The sequence below is a fragment of the Oratosquilla oratoria genome, chromosome 15 (genome assembly GCF_046742065.1).
Source record: "Oratosquilla oratoria isolate Oo_2021 chromosome 15, ASM4674206v1, whole genome shotgun sequence".
NCBI classification, from domain to species: domain Eukaryota; kingdom Metazoa; phylum Arthropoda; class Malacostraca; order Stomatopoda; family Squillidae; genus Oratosquilla; species Oratosquilla oratoria.
The window spans coordinates 44,468,400-44,488,048 of NC_134791.1; the positions used below are offsets into that span (position 1 = coordinate 44,468,400).

General features: G+C 40.7%; 1 protein-coding gene across 1 annotated transcript; it reads left to right on the forward strand.

Annotated features, from left to right (window-relative positions):
• Positions 1 to 226: 226 nt before the first annotated feature.
• On the forward strand, positions 227 to 3,099 carry LOC143033150 (uncharacterized). The gene is made up of 2 exons (XM_076198350.1): positions 227 to 2,284; positions 2,380 to 3,099. Exons 1-2 carry the CDS (start codon positions 227 to 229, stop codon positions 3,097 to 3,099), a joined length of 2,778 nt encoding a protein of 925 aa, XP_076054465.1.
• Positions 3,100 to 19,649: the final 16,550 nt, after the last annotated feature.

Consider the following 19,649-nt stretch of genomic DNA (forward strand, 5'->3'; position numbering starts at 1 on the left):
ATAGAGAGAGCCGGCACCCACGCCATTCTCAACACTGGCGAGTTAACCCACGTCAGCGGCACGGGCATCGACGTCACCATCGCCTCCAACGACCTGGCAGCCAAGAACGACTGGTCCATTCACCCTTTCCTGGCCAGCGACCACTTCGCCGCTTGTAGTCTTCAAATCTAGATGGTGTCTCCGCAAGGCCGACTGGTCCAACTATGAGTCCGGCATCGCAGACTTCATGGCAAACAACCCTCCACCGGCAGACAGACAGCCTCTAGAGACCAAGGTCAGCCACATCACCGACGTCATCAACACCGCAGCAACCAAGTCCATCCCCAGAACCAAGGCCGGTCAGAGACCTCTAGACGCCTGGTATTCGAATGACGCCATGAAGGTCACCAAGAATGAAGTCAACCACTGCCTCAAGCGACTAAGACGAGACCCCTCCCAAGCCAACCGAGCCCAGCTGTCTGAAGCAAACGCCCTCCATCGCCGTACCTGTGACGAAGCAATGAACGAGGCCTGGATCAAATGGACCGAAGAGCTCAACGACAAGACAACCGACAGGGACTTATGGAAACGCATCAAGGCCGTCAGCGGACGCAACCCAGCCCCACCCAGACATCCAGACCCTGCAGCCAAGGCCGATGACCTCTGCAAGACCTTCGCCGAACGCTCCAGCTCCAACAACCTCCCAGACAACATACGGCACCACCTACAGACCCTCTCCGGCCCCAGACGGCGACGTGCAGCAGCAGCCATCCAAGAAGGACACGAAACAGATGAGCCTTTTACGCTTCAAGTGTTTGACCGGGCAGCCAGCCACAAACAGGACATCACCCCAGGCGATGATGAAATCTCCTTCTCCATGGTAGCCAGAGCTCCAGAGATCCTCAGGTCCTACATCCTGGAAGTAATCAACCACTCGTGGAATGAGATGCGACTCCCCAAGACGTGGAAAGACGCAAACATGGCCGCCGTCCCCAAGCCAGCGCAAGACGCCTTTCGATCAATCTCCCTTCTGTCCTGCATCAACAAGATCATGGAGACCATGGTGCTTAACCGAATCAACTGGGCAGCGCGACCCTTCCACAAGAACCTTCTCGGCTTCCGTCAGGGCGTGGGAACTGAAGACGCCATAGCGACAGTCATCAGCCAGATCTTCAGCGTGAAGAACTCCGGTGCCAAGCGCAAAGTTACAGCAGTCTTCCTCGACCTAGAAAAGGCCTTCGAGCTCTCCAACAGAGACGCCATCATCGACGCCATGGTCGACGCAGGTCTTCGAGGCAAGCTTCTTGGCTGGTGCCACGACTACCTCACCGACAGACGAGCCAGAGTCCAGTTCCAGGGATCCTACTCCAGCTACCAGACCTTTGCCAACGGAACTCCCCAGGACAGCTCCCTCAGTCCGACCCTCTTCAACTTCCTGGTCGACCAAATTCTCCGCACCACGACTCTGCCGAGGCTGACCCAGATGGTTGCATACGCCGACGACTTGGTCATCGTCTCAACGTACGACTCCTTCCGCGGCTGCCAGAAGGTTCTCCACTGCCTTCAGGAAACTACCAAAGACCTGGGCCTCAAGTTCTCCGCACCCAAGACCAAGGCCATCCACTTCAGCCGGACAACACCCACAGCCAACCTCTGCCTCAACGGACAAGACATCGAGTGGGTCAACGAATACAAGTACCTGGGCGTCATCATCGACCGACACCTCAGCTTCACAAGCCACATCAAGTACGTCGCCAAGAGAGTCCGATGCCGTCTCAACGCCATGAGGGCCATCAGCGGTCTTCCAGGTGGTGCCAACTCCTACGTCCTCCATCGAGTTTACCAGACAACCATCCGGCCAATCCTCGAATACGGAAGCGTCGCCCTTGCCTTCGCGTCCAAGATAGCCAGACATCACCTTGACGCCATACAGAACAGAGCGGCCCGACTCATCCTAGGAGTTCCATCCTGGTCCTGCACCCAAACCTGCCTCCATGAGACTGACCTCATCCCGAGCCAGTTCCGACACGACGCCGGCCTGACAATCTTCACCGACAAGGTTCTACGCAGTCCCAGCCACCCCCTCCACAGCCAAGTCCTCTCCGCCCTCGAGGAGTCCAAAGAAGCCTTCAAAGACAACACCTGGCTCCTCCAGACGGCCGATAACTGGCGACTCCACACTCCAGTCGACGACTACCTCCCGGAGATTCAAGACCGAGCCGTCCAGCCACCCTGGGTCAAGCCTGCTGCAGCTCTCCGGGTCAACCGGCCTTACGACAGCAAGTCAAGCGCCACCCACGACCAAGTCACTGACGCTGCTTACTAGGATATTACACTGACGGCTCTGTCAACGCAGACGGTATAGCAGGTTTCGCTTTCGTCGCCCCGCACTCCACCCAGTCCTTCAGAGCAACCGACGGGTCCTCCACTGTCCAGACAGAACTTGCCGCCATCAGAGAGGCTATCATCGACTCGAGAAGCCATCCAGAAGATATCATCGTCATCCACACCGACAGCCAGGGCGCCATTGACAGCATCCGTAACCCTCACCGAGACAACATAGCACTCAACAGAGACATCCAGGACAACATTCAACAAAGTGGCAAGACCTACGTCATCAATTGGATCCCCAGCCATCTTGGCATCCCAGGCAATGAAACAGCAGACGCCGCCGCCAAGACCGGTACCCGGAAACCTGAACCAGACGTCGTCATCAGAGTCAGCAGACGCCAGACCAAAGCCCAGTTCCGCCGCACAGCCCGCACCAGATGGCAGAATCTAATCCAAGACACCCAGTCCGAGTCCCCTCAGTGGAACATCAGCCTACCAAGCACCAGGGAAGCCAGGACCGCCCTCAACCGACTGCCAAGACGCACTCAATGTGTCATCAACGCCATCAGAGTCCGAGCCAAGACATACAGACAGATCGCTCAGAAGTCCAACATTTGTGCCTACTGTGACCGGGATATCAGATGCCAGCACGTCGACGACCTCACCGAATGTCCCCGCACCTTCAGTCTCCGCCGGCGCCTTCTCGACTATCTCCCGATGGAGGACCACGTTGGAGACACCCAACTCCTGGCCATCTACATCGTGACATCCCAGACCCTTCGGTGCTAAAGTGAGCTACAGGATTACCACCCCTTCAACCCACCGCGGCGATAGTAATCAATGGCTGTATTGTTTACAGCCCATCCTGGGGACAAGTCTGTGACAATGTCCCATTCCCTTCCCGGTGAGGGATAAACCTACAACAACAACAATTATGTATCATTCTGCTGAAGAGTACCACATAAAAAGGGTAAACTTACTCACTACAGTAAATATAACAAAAGAAAAAATTAAAAGTTGTATAGATAAACTCAAAGTTAATAAAACACCAGGGCCTGGCGGTTGGCGTTCAAGAATCTTAAAGGAAATGAAAAATGAGATTGTTGTTCCATTAGAAATTATTTTCAAGAAATCCATCATATCCGGAGATGTCCCAAAAGAATGGAAGCTAGCTAACGTTACTCCCATATCTAAAAAAGGTGACAAAAAGAAACCTAATAACTATAGGCCTATAAGTTTGATTTCAATCGTAGGAAAAATAATGGAAACTATCATCAGAGATGCTATCGAACATCATTTAGAAAGTAACCGTTTGATAAATGATAACCAGCATGGTTTCAGACGGAAACGTTCTTGCGTGACTAATTTACTAGAATTCTACAACACAGTTATCTCGAGTTATGACAAAAGAAACAATATAGATTTTATATATTTAGATTTTGCAAAAGCTTTTGATACCGTCCCACACGAAAGACTACTTACTAAATTAGCTTCGCACGGAATAAGTGGTAGCCTATTAAGTTGAACTAGTAATTGGTTAAATGATCGAAAACAGAGAGTTGTTTTAAATGGAAAAACTTCTAGATGGAAAAATGTTACAAGTGGAGTTCCTCAGGGTTCCGTTCTTGGGCCACTTCTATTCATAGTATATATATAAAGGCCTAAAATATACTGTTTCCAAATTTGCTGATGGTACAAAACTGTGCGGAATGGCAAACGATCACTTAAATCAGTTAGATATTCAAGAAGATTTAGATAAATTACAGCAATGGTTTGAAAAGTGGCTAATGAAATTTAACAGTAAGTACGATTACAAGTTATTTGGAAATTCGTTAACAAAAGTGAATAGTGAAAAAGATCTCGGCGTAATTATCAGTAACGATCTCAAATCATCCAAGCAGTGTATTTCAGCCTCTGAGAAAGCAAATAAGATTCTAGGACTGATTGCGCGATCTTTTGATTTCAAAAGTCCATCACTCATTAACAAGCTATATAAATCGTTAGTTCGTCCACATTTGGAATATGTTGTTTCCGTATGGTCACCGAATCTCATTAAAGACACTGACAGATTGGAAAAAGTACAACGGCGAGCCACAAAACTGATTCCAAATATCAAAAATAAATCATACGAAAATCGACTAAAACATATGAATCTGTTTTCCCTACAAAAGCGTAGACTCAGAGGTGACTTGATACAGGTCTTTAAGATCTTAAAGGGAATTGACAACATCAAAAGTGACAAAATTTTCACATTGAATGAGAATCAGACAAGAAACAATGGTCTCAAAATGTCCGGAAATAGATTTAATTTGGAAGTGGGTAGAAACAACTTTGCCAACCGTGTAGTTAATGAATGGAATAAACTTCCTGCAGAGGCAGTGCAATGTAGTTCAGTTCGAAGCTTTAAAAATCATTTAGATAAACACCTAAGCAAGATGCTGTAATGATTATAATTTATTTTATATAATTTGTTTTTGTTTTGTTATCATTTGTCTGTTTGATTCTCATTTATTATTAGTTATATGTCAATTTATTATTATTTGTTATTTACCTGTTTGTTTGTTGTTTGACTGTGCCTATGCGTTTATTTTTGTATTTTATTTGATACTTACATTATTATAGTTTTTATTTATTTATTATTATTATTAGGATTTTTCGCATCCGACCTAGATATGGACCAAAAGGTCTCCTGTCGGCATGCTCCACCTTTGTAATCCTTTGTATAGTAGTCGAAATATACAGAATTTCTGTCCATCTTATCTTATTCTCCGACAGTGGGTCAATAAGTCTTATTTTACGAATGTGCTACTACATTCCAAATATATATATATATATATATATATATATATATATATATATATATATATATATATATATATATATATATATAAATATATAAAAAAACATATATAAATATATATATATATATAAATATATATATAAATATATGTGAATATATATTATATATATATATTATATATATATATATATATATATATATATATATATATATATACACATATACACAGAGAATGAGGGACGATAGAGAGGGGAGGGAGAGGCTTCAGGTTATAAAACACCAAATGTTCTTCGAGAAAAGACGGGCATGCTAATCGAACCTGCCTGGTAACGACATGACGTGCAATATCCCTTCCCCCCATGGGAAGTCCCCGTTTTGTTGAAAACAAAGTCAAGGAATTGCTGCAGGCAGGAGCTGAGTACTGGAGGAGGCCTTCTCTAACCTTGACGACGTCCGCCCACGAATGCAGGAACTGCTTCTGTCCCCTTTTCTGCACCAAAGGGATGTCACCGATGACCTTTCTATTGCCAGCATCACGGGACAAAGGTTACTGCACGGTTCCATGCCTCCACGCTCTGGCCTACTTTCCCATTGACTACCTACATGAAAACAAGAAGACAATTGGCTTATTTTCGCTTTACTTTCTGCCCTTTCTTTCCCCTCTTCTTCTTACATATGATCGCTACCAGATGCAAGTCTGCGTGTGTGTGTGTGTGTGCGCTTGTGAGATTCACCATTGTCTTGAAGCACGTGTTGGACTTGTGATTGACTATTACCCTCTCAGATGAGAGCTCAAATCTCATATATGGCCCAATCTATCCACACCCCTCCCACACACACACATACACACACAAATTGCCCAACAGAGTGGGGTACCAACTTGTTGAGTTGAGATGCTCTTCATCCCTCGGCGGGGACCGAACTCAAGAGTGCTGAGTTAGTGGGTAAGCTACCCCTGCATCAGCAAGCCGGTGTGTGTGTATTCACTTGGTCTTTGGATCACGTGTTGGACTCGTGATCGACAGCTATTTCCCTCCTGGAAGAGAGCTCAGAGCTCGTAGGTCCGATCTATGGGTAATGCTATGACCTTGCACACACACACACCCCCAACTCCCCGCCCACGAGAGTTGGAGTAACACCCCTCAGCGCTGCGATACCGATATTATTTCAGCCCCGGGCGAGAGTCGAACCCGGACCTTCGTAGTGGCAGGCCAGAGCTCTAACCACAGCGCCATGTGTGTGTGTGTGTGTGTGTGTGTGTGTGTGTGTGTGTGTGTGTGTGTGTGTGTGTGTGTGTGTGTGTGTGTGTGTGTGTGTGTGTGTGTGTGTGTATTTACCTAGTTGTATTTACCTACTTGTATTATACGGGAAGGGGAGATATGCTCGTAGTGACCAGTCTTTGTATCTCGCAACATCTAGTTTGTTCTTAAATTCATGTATTGTGTTTGCATACACTACTGTTTCGTTCAATTCCTTCCAGACATCCACCACTCTGTGTGGAAAGCTGTTTTTTTTCTGATCTCTTCTATGTGTGTGTGTGATTCACCATGGTCTTGGATCACATGTTGGACTTATGATCGACAGCTATTTTCCTCCTGAAAGAGAGCTCAGAGCTCATATATGACCGATCTATGGGTAATGCTGTGACCTTACACGCACACACACACACCCAACTCCCCACCCACGAGAGTTGGAGTAACAACCCGCAGCGCAGCGATACTGAAATTATTTCAGCCCTGGGTGGAATTCGAACCCGGACCGCCGTAGTGGCAGCCGGGAACTGTAACCACTGCGCCACGAGGGGTGTGTATTTACCTAGTTGTATTTACCTAGTTGTATTTCACGGGAAGGAGAGCTACGCTCGTGGTGTCCCGTCTCCATATCTCATTTTATCTAAACTATTTTTAAATTCATGTATTGTTCTTGCACACACTACTTTTTCATCCAACTTGTTCCAACTGTCTATTACTCTGTGAGGAAAGCTGTTCTTTTTCAGATCTCTTCTATAGCTGTCCTTCTTGATTTTCTTTCCGTGTCCTCTTGTATTTCTATCATCCCATTTTATCAGATTCTCTCTATCAATAACTTCTATGCCTTTCATGATTCTGTAAATAGCTATCAAATCTCCTCTCTCTCTTCTTTGCTCTAATGTCTGTAGTTCAAGTTTTGCTAGTCTCTCTTCATATGATAGTTTTGAGAGTTTTGGTGCCAATTTTGTAATTGCTCTTTGTATTCTTTCAAGTTTTTTTATACATTTTTTTTTTTTTTTTTTTTGTACTTGGTGACCATACTGTTGCTGCATATTCCAATTTTGGTCTTATCAGAGTGGTTAGAATTTTCTTCACCATTTCTTCATCCAGGTATGCAAATGCCACTTTGATTGTTCTTATTAAATTATAAGTTTCTCCAAAAATCTTATTTATATGTTTCTCAGGTGACATATTATTCATAACAATGACTCCCAGGTCCTTCTCATTCTCTACTTTTTTTATTCCTTCTCCCAATTTATATGATCCTATTATTCTGTTTTTGCTTTTTCCAAATTCCATTATACTACACTTTTTAGTGTTGAACTCCATCTCCCACTTCCTACTCCATTCCTGTACTTTGTTCAGATCATTCTGTAGTGACTCACAATCTTCATCCGTTTTCACTTTTTTCAACAGTTTTGCATCATCTGCAAAGAAGCTCATATAACTTTTAATTCCTTCATCCATATCATTAATATATATAGCAAACATTATTGGGGCCAGAACTGTTCCTTGTGGGACACCGCTTATTACTTCATCCCATTCTGAGTGTTTATCTCTTATCACTACTCTCATTTTTCTTTCTTGCAAAAAGTTTTCCATCCATTTAAGCAGTTTGCTCTGTATTCCTCCTTCAGTGTGTGTGTGTGTGCGTGCGTGTGTGTGTGTGTGTGTGTGTGTGTGTGTGTGTGTGTGTGTGTGTGTGTGTGTGTGTGTGTGTGTGTGTGTGTGTGTGTGTGTGTGTGTGTGTGTGTGTGTGTGTGAGGGAGAGGTAGAGAGGGAGAGAGAGGTAGAGAGGAAGAGAGAGGTAGAGAGAGAAGGGAGGGAGAGAAAGATAGAGATAGATAGAGAGAGAGGTAGAGAGAGATAGGGAGGGAGGGAGAGAAAGATAGGGATAAATAGATAGAGAGAGAGAGGTAGAGAGAGATAGGGAGGGAGAGATAGATAGATAGATAGATAGAGAGAGTGAGAGAGAACGAGAGAGAGAGAGAGAGAGAGAGAGAGAGAGAGAGAGAGAGAGAGAGAGAGAGAGAGAGAGAGAGAGAGAGAGAGAGAGAGAGAGAGAGAGAGAGAGAGAGAGAGAGAGAGAGAGAGAGAGAGAGAGAGAGAGAGAGAGAGAGAGAGAGAGAGAGAGAGAGAGAGAGAGAGAGAGAGAGAGAGAGAGAGAGAGAGAGACAGAGTATCATCCAGAGCAGGAGGAAGGTGTGACGCACCCAGCCACCCACCCGACACGGAAGGAATCGACGAACGGGCGCACTGACGACTGACTGGCAGGACAGGTGGGGTTAACTCGACCCGAATGAAATCCCCTGGCGTCTGACACAAGGCGACGATTAAGGGAGAAATGGTCCTCCAAATCTGAACGAACAGATTCGTGCAACATCTATCACCACAGGAAAACTATTCAAGTGACTACTCGGTTAACCTAACCTAGTCTGACCTAACATGACTATACAGTCTCCTACCCAAACTCGCTCTTGTGAACAACGTCACCCCCCTCCCCGCTCCCCACCACTACCTGAAGACCAATCTAGGGAATGGGTGGTCACAGGGTGCCCTATGCGTCATTCATTCATCCCTTCATCACAATGGTCTGGGTCAGATATCACGGGTTGTACTTTCCACCAGACCTGGCGAATGCTTTCTCCCATTAGATCTAGAGTAGATTTGTACCTTGTCTTCTGGTTAAGGTAGGCCTACGGGCTCATCTACAAAATCTACCGTTCGCTTCCGTAAGCAGAGTCAATGAAGTTGGTCGAACTGTTTCAAGTGTGAGTAAGGTGTCGTCGAGGGGCTGCCCAAGGGAGTAAGACGGCCCCGTGACCGCCTGGCGACCCAAATTGGGTTTTATTCAGCTGAGGGGAGGCAGGAGGCGCGGGAGTCAGGAGAGGCAAGACCTTTCATGTGTAAGTCTTGTGTGGAGTCCTAAGGGGTCTGGAGAGGCAAACAGTGCCGGTTTTTAGCCTGTTTGACTGATTTGATCAAGTTGTGCCCCGTGCGGAAGTGAACCCAAGCTTTGAGCAGAGAACACTGTGACGGACCTCGTTTAAACTGTTGAGAAGACAATAATGCTGTAGGCCTCACAATCCGGGGGATTTATCAGTGAAGACTGTCCTACTACACGTTTACGCTTTGGGTTTCTTTGTTGTGTTCATTCGTTGTGTCGTGTAGGCAGGGTCTTGATTAGGCCGCGTCCTCAGAAGAATTTTTTGCAAAAATGGAGGCAGTCCCAGAGACCTCCATTTTTCGCGGGCGGCGACTCCTGATCTTCGAGATCGCTTGTGGAGTCGATGGAGACTGTTTCCGCCCGAGGAAGCTGCCTGGTTTCTGCGGCCGTGAAGGACCCAAGGAAGACGATAGTGTCTCTTTCGGAGGGTTCTCGCGCCTCCGTAGTCTCTTGGGAGACCTTGTGCTTCAGCTCGTGGAGTCCTATTCCCCCTTCGAGCTCTCCTGGAGACGTCTGCTCCGCCTGCAATAAATTTCTGTCCGTAGCAGTCGTATGCTCTTGAACGTTCTTCGGGCTTCTTGCCTCGCTTTCCTCTGTTATTGTCTGTTCTGGTTCCTTGGGACCCGGCTCTGTCGTCGTTCCTCGGTCCTCTGTGGGGAATATCTGTACTTCATCTGCAAACCTTACTTTCTTTCTCGCGGGTGCCCTGTCGCTGTTTGCATCCTCTTGAAGAACTTTCCTTTTTCCTGTATTCGGGCTTTCTTCTCTTCCTTGGGTTGGGTAGCCCTCCTCTTCTTCAAGAGCTTTATTAATTTCATTTAGATACCTATAAAAAACTCTGCTTCCGTGGCGGTATCTTCCTTTTGGCCACGGGTTCAAATATCATTGCTATTTCTCTTTCTTTCATTATTATAATTATTGTTCCTTTTTATCTCCTCAGGAACCCAGGTTTCATCGGAATCGCTGCCGGAATCAGAAGACATGATGGCCGAAACTTCCCCCAACGAGGCCAAGATGGCGCTCGACTGATGATGACGTCATTTGTTGAGAGATGGTCTACACAGATATCAAAATGGGCCTCGCACCAATTTTGTTGGGTCGTTGCTAACTTGTTAGCTAAGGTTACTTATGGTTAGGTAAAGTTAGGTTAGGTCAGGTTAGATGAAATTAGGTTTGGTCAGGTCAGGTTAGGTTAGGTTGGGCTCGAATGGGAAGGCTGCGTGTGGTTACGTTAGGTTGAGATGAGTTTTTGATAGAAACAAAGATGGTCGCGTCATTATTCAGCCCCACCCCCTCAAAAAAAAAAAAAAATAAAATAAATAAAAAAATAAATCCCTGAGTGATCGTTTTCTTGGTGATTTCGTTTTACCTTGCAATGCGAGTTAAAAAAAAAAGGTCTGACGTCAGCCAGAATTGAAGTGTGTGTGTGTGTGTGTGTGTGTGTGTGTGTGTATTTACCTAGTTGTACCTAGTTGTATTTACCTAGTTGTATTTTACGGGAAGGGGAGCTATGCTCGTGGGGTCCCGTCTTCATATCTCATTTTATCTAAACTATTTTTAAATTCATGTATTGTTTTTGCACACACCACTTTCTCATCTAACTTGTTCCAACTGTCTATTGCTCTGTTAGGAAAGCTGTTCTTTTTAAAATCTCTTCTATAGCTGTCTTTTTTTATTTTCTTTCCGTGTCCTCTTGTATTTCTGTCATCCCATTTTATCAGATTCTCTCTATCAGTAATTTCTATGCCTTTCATGATTCTGTAAATAGCTATCAAATCTCCTCTCTCTCTTCTTTGCTCTAGTGTCTGTAGTTTAAGTTTTTGTAGTCTCTCTTCATATGATAGTTTTGAGAGTGTTGGTGCCAGTTTTGTAATTGCTCTTTGTATTCTTTCAAGTTTTTTTATACATTTTTTTGTACTTGGTGACCATATCGTTGCTGCATATTCCAATCTTGGTCTTATCAGGGTGATTAGGATTTTCCTCACCATTTCTTCATCCAGGTATGTAAATGCCACTTTGATTGTTCTTATTAAATTATAAGTTTCTCCAAAAATCTTATTTATATGTTTCTCTGGTGACATATTATTCATAACAATGACTCCCAGGTCCTTCTCATTTTCTACTTTTTTTATTCCTTCTTTTCCCAAATTATATGATCCTGTTATTCTGTTTTTGCTTTTTCCAAATTCCATTATACTACACTTTTTTGTATTGAACTCCATCTCCCACTTCCTACTCCATTCTTGTACTTTATTTAGATCTCTCTGTAGTGATTCACAATCTTCTTCAGTTTTCACTCTTTTCAGTAATTTTGCATCATCTGCAAAGAAGCTCATATAGCTTTCAATTCCTTCATCCATATCATTAATATATATAGCAAACATTATTGGGGCCAGAACTGTTCCCTGCGGGACACCGCTTATTACTTCATTCCATTTTGAGTGCTGATCTCTTATCACTACTCTCATTTTTCTTTCTTGCAAAAAGTCTTCCATCCAATTTAGCAATTTACCTTGTATTCCTCCTTCATATTCTAATTTCTTAAGCAACTTCTTATGTGGTACTTTGTCAAAAGCTTTTTTTAGGTCTAGAAATGCACAATCAGCCCATCCATCTCTTTCTTGTATTATATCTATTAGCCTTGAATAGAAACATATTAAATTGGTGACGCATGATCGTCCTTGTCTGAATCCAAATTGCCTTGGATTTAGTACGTTGTTTTTTTCCAAGTATTTTACCCATCTACTTTTGATAATTCTTTCACATATTTTTGCTATTGTACTTGTTAGAGAGACTGGTCTATAGTTGGTAGGTTCTTCTTTATTTCCTCCTTTATATATAGGTACTATATTTGCTTTTTTCCAATCTTCTGGAACTTTTCCTTCTTTTAAGGAACTGCTTATTATGCTATGTATTTTGTCTGCCAGTTCATTCCTGCATTCTTTCAGAATCCAGTTTGCTATTTCATCTGGCCCATGCGATTTTCTGACATCAAAATTACCCAAGTGTGTCAATATTTCATTCTTTGTTACTTCTATTTCTTCCATAGGGGGGACTTTTTCCTTCCACTCAATCTCTTCAGGTTGTATATTTTCCCTTGTAAACACTGATTTAAAATGTTTGTTCATAATTTCTGCCATTTCCATTTCCTCAGTGTATTCAACTCCTCCTTGTCTTAATTTCTCTAAGTCTTGTTTGTTTTTCAGTTTATTGTTTACAAATCTGTAGAATAGTTTTGGTTGATCTTTACACTTTTCTATAACATCTTTTTCATATTTTCTTTTTTCCTCTCTGCACTTTTGTACATATTCATTTCTATAACCAGTATATATTTTCCATTTTTCAGGTCTTCTGTCTTTTTTCCATCTGTTCCAGGCTTTGTCTCTTTTGTCCTTTAACTCCCTACAACTTTTTGTTGTACCAGCATTTTACATATTCTTTTTCTTGTTTTTGTCTTGGGACATACTTTTCCACTCCTTTTTTGTAAATTTTTGTCAAAATATTCCATTTCTCTTCCACTGTTGTTTCTTCTTTGTATATTTCTTCCCAGTTTTCTTGTTGGAAGAATTCTCTTATTTTATCAAAGTTTGTTTTTTCATACATCATTCTTCCTTTTCTATATTGTTCATTTCTTTTCATATATTTTTCTTCATTAAGTTCCAGTTCAATCAATATGTGGTCACTTTTACCTATTGGTGTTTTATATTCAATCTTGTCCACTATTCTAGGTTCAGATGTAATTATTAAGTCTAGCCTCGATGGTTCTTCTTCATTTCTATACCTAGTGTTCTCTTGTATCCATTGTGTCATTGAATGGTCAGTAATCATCTCAAGTAGAGCATTTCCCCATGAGTCATCACCACTCTTTACTGTCATTTCTTCCCAGCAGATTTCTTTGCAATTAAAGTCGCCCATCATAACTATTCTTCCTCCGTCTTCCATTATTTTAGTTAATGCTATCTTTGTGTCCTCTAACATACTTTTATATTCACTCTCCTCCCATGAGGCTGTTTTCGGAGGCACATAATTGATCACAAATTTTCTGCTCTTCTTATCTCGGTCTTCCACTTCTATCATAATCATCTCTACTGTATTCTTTCCATATATGACACCTTTCACGTTTATATCCTTCTTAGTCAGGAACATAAGTCCACCCCCTTGTTTTTTCTCTCTGTTTCTAATCCAATAATTGTATGTATCATGTCCTACACTGTTGGGTGGTAGTGGGCCTTTTAATTTTGTTTCTACAATTCCCATTATGTCCGGTTCTTTTTCTTTCAAATAATCATTCAGTTCATTCAATCCTGTTATCAATCCATCTATATTTGTGTAAGACACTCTTAGTTTTCTGCCACTTCCATTGTATTCTCTGTTTCCCTTATGTTTTTCTTTAGTATGTCGAACTGCTTTATTTTCATGTTCACTACTCTCCAATAGAATCTCTCTTTCTCTGACTCCGTTCTTTCCTCGTTTTTTGCCTTAGCTTCAATTCTTTTCTGCTTTTCTGCCTCTCTTTCCTCCTTATTCATTTCTCTTTTTATCCATACCTTTTTATATTGATCATTTGTTGCTAGTTTCCCTGTCTTGGATAGAATTTTCTCTGCTGTTGTTTGTGACCTGAATTTAATCTTAATTGGTCTGGTCTTATCTGTACTATATTTTCCGAGTCTGAATTTTTCCTCAATTTCCTTTATAATTTCTGGTTCATCTTCCTGGACTAATTTTAATAAACTGCTTACTCTTTCATTTTCCTCCTTGATTCTTGCAGTTCTATCTGGGTTATGTTTCTCTTCCATTCCTAATATAATTATACATTTCTTTTTGTCAGCTAATTCTCTTACTATATTCTCCTTCTGTCTCATCACTTTAATGACTGAGTCTTCATTATGTTCTTTCAATTGCTGTTTGACTATGTCAGTGAATGAAACCTTATTCCCTTCTTGAGTTATTCTCCAATTTTTAGCTTCTGTAGCTAGTTTCTCTCTGTTTTCATTACTATTCTTCTTCAATTTCTCATTCTCCTCCTTTACATTTCCTAACTGTCTTTTTAGGTCCTCTATTTCTTCAGTTAAGTTTCTGTTAGCCTTCTCTAGTTGTTCCAACCTTTCAATTCTTTGAAAAATGGAGTCTACGTTACCTAACTTACGCTCCAAGTCCTCGATCACCTTATCAACTCTCTCCTCTAGTCTTATCAGTCGGGGGGGGGGGGGTTGTGTCCCCCCCACCCTCTTTAAATCCCTGGAACATATTCTCGTCACTTTCTTCTGTATTGCTCCTCTCTATACTTCTAATCTTTACATTTTTATTAGACATTTGATCCTCGCTAAGTCTTTTGTTTACCTTCCGCTTGTCTGGCTGGTCAAAGTCTACTCCCTCCTCATTTCCTTCCATTTCCCTCAGTAATCCCTCCCCTTTTCCTCTTTCCCTACGTTCCCACTACTCCACGAGCAATTTCCCCCCCACCCTGCAAAAACACTAGGCACTTCTCTTTGCGTTGTGATCCACAGACTTCACTTTTCTTCAGAACGTCTTCTAAGCCGTCCATTCGTTGAAGTGTGTGTGTGTGTGTGTGTGTGTGTGTGTGTGTGTGTGTGTGTGTGTGTGTGTGTTTACCTAGTTGTATTATACGGGAAGGGGAGTTATGCTCATAGTGACCCGTTTTTGTATCTTGTATGGTTTTTGCACACACCATTGTTTCGTCCAATTTGTTCCAGACATCTACCACTCTGTATGGAAAACTATTTTTTTTTTCAGATCTCTTGTATAACTATCCTTTTTGAGTTTCTTTTCATATCCTCTTGTTTTTCTCTTATCTCACTTTAATAAGTCTTTTCTGTCAAGGACTTCCATGTTTAGACAATCTTTGTTCGTATGTCAATTTTTGAAAGTGTTGGCGCCATCTTTGTCGTTGCTCTTTAGATTCTTTTAATTTCTTTATATTCTTTTTTAAACTGGGTGTCCATAGTGTCACAACGTACTCCAATCTTGGTCTTATCAGTGTGACTAATATTGTTTTAATATTACTTCATCCAAGTAATTAAAAGCCACCATTATTGATCTTAGTCAATTGTAGCTTTCTCCAACTATTTTGTTTATATGCTTGTCTGGTGACATGTCTTTGTTAGTTACTCCTAGGTCCTTTTCAGAGCTAACTTTTTTTTTACTTCCTTTGTACCAATTTCATATTACCCTGATATGTTTTATTTTTTATTTATTTATTTTTTTTTTACTTTTTCCAAACTCCATTATATTACATTCCTTGATGTTGAAGTTCACTTCACACTTTTGGCTCCATTCCCAGACTTTACAAAGGATTACAAAGGCGGAGCATGCCGACAGGAGACCTTTTGATCCATATCTAGGTCGGATGCAAAAAAGAAAAGAAAAAAACAACATATATATATATACATATACACATATATATATATCATATTAATAATAAATTAAAACTATAATAATGTAAAAATAACAAATAAAATACATAAATAAATGCATAGGTATAGTTGAATAACAAACGAACAGGTAAATAGTAAATGATTATAAATTGACATATAACTAATAATAAATTAAAATCAGACAGACAAATTATAACAAAACAAAAACAAATAATATAACATAAATTATAATCATTACAGCATCTTACTTAGGTATTTATCTAAATGATTCTTAAAGCTTTGAACTGAACTACATTGCACTACCTGTGCAGGAAGTTTATTCCATTCATTAACTACACGGTTGGCAAAGTTGTTTCTACCTACTTCCAAATTGAATCTATTTCCGGACACTTTGAGACCATTGTTTCTTGTCTGATTCTCATTCAATGTGAAAATTTGGTCACTTTTGATGTTGTCAATTCCCTTTAAGATCTTAAAGACCTGTATCAAGTCACCTCTGAGTCTACGCTTTTTTAGGGAAAACAGATTCATGTGATTAAGTCGATTTTCGTATGATTTATTTTTGATATTTGGAATCAGTTTTGTGGCTCGCCGTTGTACTTTTTCCAGTCTGTCAATGTCTTTAATGAGATTCGGTGACCATACGGAAACAGCATATTCCAAATGTGGACGAACTAACGATTTATATAGCTTGTTAATGAGTGATGGACTTTTGAAATCAAAAGATCGCGCAATCAGTCCCAGAATCTTATTTGCTTTCTCAGAGGCTGAAATACACTGCTTGGATGATTTGAGGTCGTTACTGATAATTACGCCGAGATCTTTTTCACTATCCACTTTTGTTAACGAATTTCCAAATAACTTGTAATCGTACCTACTGTTATTTTTACCTATGTGCATTACCTTGCATTTACTTGTGTTAAATTTCATTAGCCACTTTTCAGACCATTGCTGTAATTCATCTAAATCTTCTTGAATATCTAATTGGTTTGAGTGATCATTTGCCATTCCGCACAGTTTTGTATCATCAGCAAATTTGGAAACAGTAGATTTTAGTCCATGGTCTATATCATTTATATATACTATGAATAGAAGTGGCCCAAGAACGGAACCCTGAGGAACTCCACTTGCAACATTTTTCCATCTAGAAGTTTTTCCATTTAAAACAACTCTCTGTTTTCGACCTTTCAACCAATTACTAGTCCAACCTAATAGGCTACCACTTATTCCATGCAAAGCTAATTTAGTAAGTAGTCTTTCGTGTGGGACGGTATCAAAAGCTTTTGCAAAGTCTAGATATATTAAATCTATATTGTTTCTTTTGTCATAATTCGAGATAACTGTGTTGTAGAATTCGAGTAAGCTAGTCACGCAAGAACGTTTCCGTCTGAAACCAGCTGGCTATCATTTATCAAACGGTTACTTTCTAAATGATATTCGATAGCATCTCTGATGATAGTTTCCATTATTTTTCCTACGATCGAAGTCAAACTTATAGGCCTATAGTTATTTGGTTTCTTTTTGTCACCTTTTTTGAATATGGGAGTAACGTTAGCTAGCTTCCATTCTCTTGGGACATCTCCGGATATGATGGATTTCTTGAAAATAATTTCTAATGGAACAACAATCTCATTTTTCATTTCCTTTAAGATTCTTGGATGCCAACCGTCAGGCCCTGGTGTTTTATTAACTTTGAGTTTGTCTATACACCTTTTAATTTTTTCTTTTGTTATATTTACCGTAGTGAGTAAGTTTACCCCAGACTTTTCACAAGTTTCAGTTTGGAATTCACTTTGAGGTGTTTCGTTTACGAATACCGAGCTAAAATAATTGTTTAAGATATTACACATTCCTTCATTTGAATATTCAAGTTGACCGTCAGGAGATAATAGTGGACCAATGTGATTCCTAACAACCTTTTTATCTCTAATGTAACTATAGAATTCTTTGGGATTCTCTTTGGATTTATCAGCGATGTTCATTTCGTATTGTCGTTTTCTTTTTCTTATTGTCTTTTTTAAATCTCTGTATTGATACATAACTTTCATAGTCATTAGATGCACCCGAGCACTTATATTTCTTATAAGCCTGTCTCTTTTTAGCAATACTTTTTTCAGTTTCTTTGTCGAGCCACTTTGGGCGAGCCTGATTTGGGGGACGTCTGTCCTTAAAAGGAATGTAAGTTTGAATCATCTTAGTGAGCGTATTTTGAAAAATTTCCCACATCTGATCTCCAGGCCTTTCGTTTAATTTTGCCTCCCAATCTGTAAGCTGAAGCTCCTGACGTAGTTCTATGAACTGAGCTTTACTGAAATCGGGTATTTTAGAAGCACAAGTATGTATTCTAAAATTGTTTAGGAGTTTGAATCTGACTAAGTTGTGATCGCTATTTGCAACAGATTCACCGACTTCTACATCAGTTACCATGCTTTCGCGGCTAGTGATCAATAGATCGAGTAAGTTTCCATATCTTGTGGGCTCTTTTACATGCTGAATTAAGTAATTGTCACCAAGAAAATCAATCAAGCGACTACCTATATGGCCATGTTCAAGGGTCATCCAATCAATGTCAGTAAAATTGAAATCACCCATTATCAATAAATCCCGGTTGCAGAAACTAGACAGTTCTTGAAATAACAGTTTGTCGTCTGCTAATGACAATGTCTTTGGCCTATATATTACACCTATATTCATTTTTTGTCCATTTGTTTGGGTTAACTCTACCCACAAACTGTCATATGCATCCTGTTTCACTTTCTCTAAAACACAAGCATGAACATTGTTTTTAACGTAGAGTAGAACACCCCCACCTTTCTTGTGGTTTCTTTGTCCAGGTCTCTTCAGTAATTCAGTCTTTTACAAAGGATTACAAAGGCGGAGCATGCCGACAGGAGACCTTTTATTCCATATCTTGCTCGGATGCGAAAAAATCATAATAATGATAAACAAATGAATAGGTAATTGATTAATTAAATAGATAAATGTAAATAATAAATAAAATACATAAATGCATACGTATAGTTAAATAATAAACAAACAGGTAAATAGTAAATGATAATACATTGACATATAACTAATAATACGAGTAAATGAGAATCAAGCAAAGAGAGATGGACTTTTGAAGTCAAAAGATCGCGCAATCAGTCCTAGAATCTTATTTGCTTTCTCAGAGGCTGAAACACACTGCTTGGATGATTTGAGATCGTTACTGATAATTACGCCGAGATCCTTTTCATTTTAGTTAACGAGTGTCCAAATAACTTGTAATCTATTTATTGTTATTGTTCCCTATGTGCATTACCTTGCATTTACTTATGTTAAATTTCATTAGCCACTTTTCAGAGCATTGCTGTAATTTATCTAAATATTATTGAATATCTATTTGATTTAGGTGACCATTTGCCATTCCGCACAGTTTTGGATCATCAGCAAATTTGGAAACAATAGATTTTAGTCCGTGGTCTATATCATTTATATATACTATGAATAGAAGTGACCCGATAACGGAACCCTGTGGAACTCCAATCGTAACATTTTTCCATCCGGAAGTTTTTCCATTTAAAACAACTCTCTGTTTTCGATAATTCAACCAATTACTATTCCAACTTAATAGGCTACCACTTATTCCGTGTGAAGCTAATTTAATAAGTAGTATTTCGTGGGGGACGGTATCAAAAGCTTTTGCAAAGTCTAGATGTATTAAATCTATATTGTTTCTTTTGTCATAATTCGAGATGACTGTGTTGTAGAATTCTAGTAAGTTAGTCACGCAAGAACGTTTCCGTTTGAATCCATACTGGCTATCATTTATCAAACAGTTACTTTCTAAGTGAAGTTCAATAGCATCTCTGATGATAGTTTCCATCCTTTTTCCTACGATTGAAGTCAAACTTATAGGCCCGTAGTTATTTGGATTCTTTTTGTCACCTTTTTTGAATATGGAAGTA

What these genes read in the sequence shown, in the direction of transcription:
- LOC143033150 (XM_076198350.1), top strand. Translation starts at nt 227, where the DNA reads ATGGCAAACAACCCTCCACCGGCAGACAGACAGCCTCTAGAGACCAAG. An exon ending in CAAGCGCCACCCACGACCAA is followed by an intron (nt 2,285 to 2,379) that starts GTCACTGACGCT and finishes CACTCCACCCAG; the next exon opens with TCCTTCAGAGCAACCGACGG.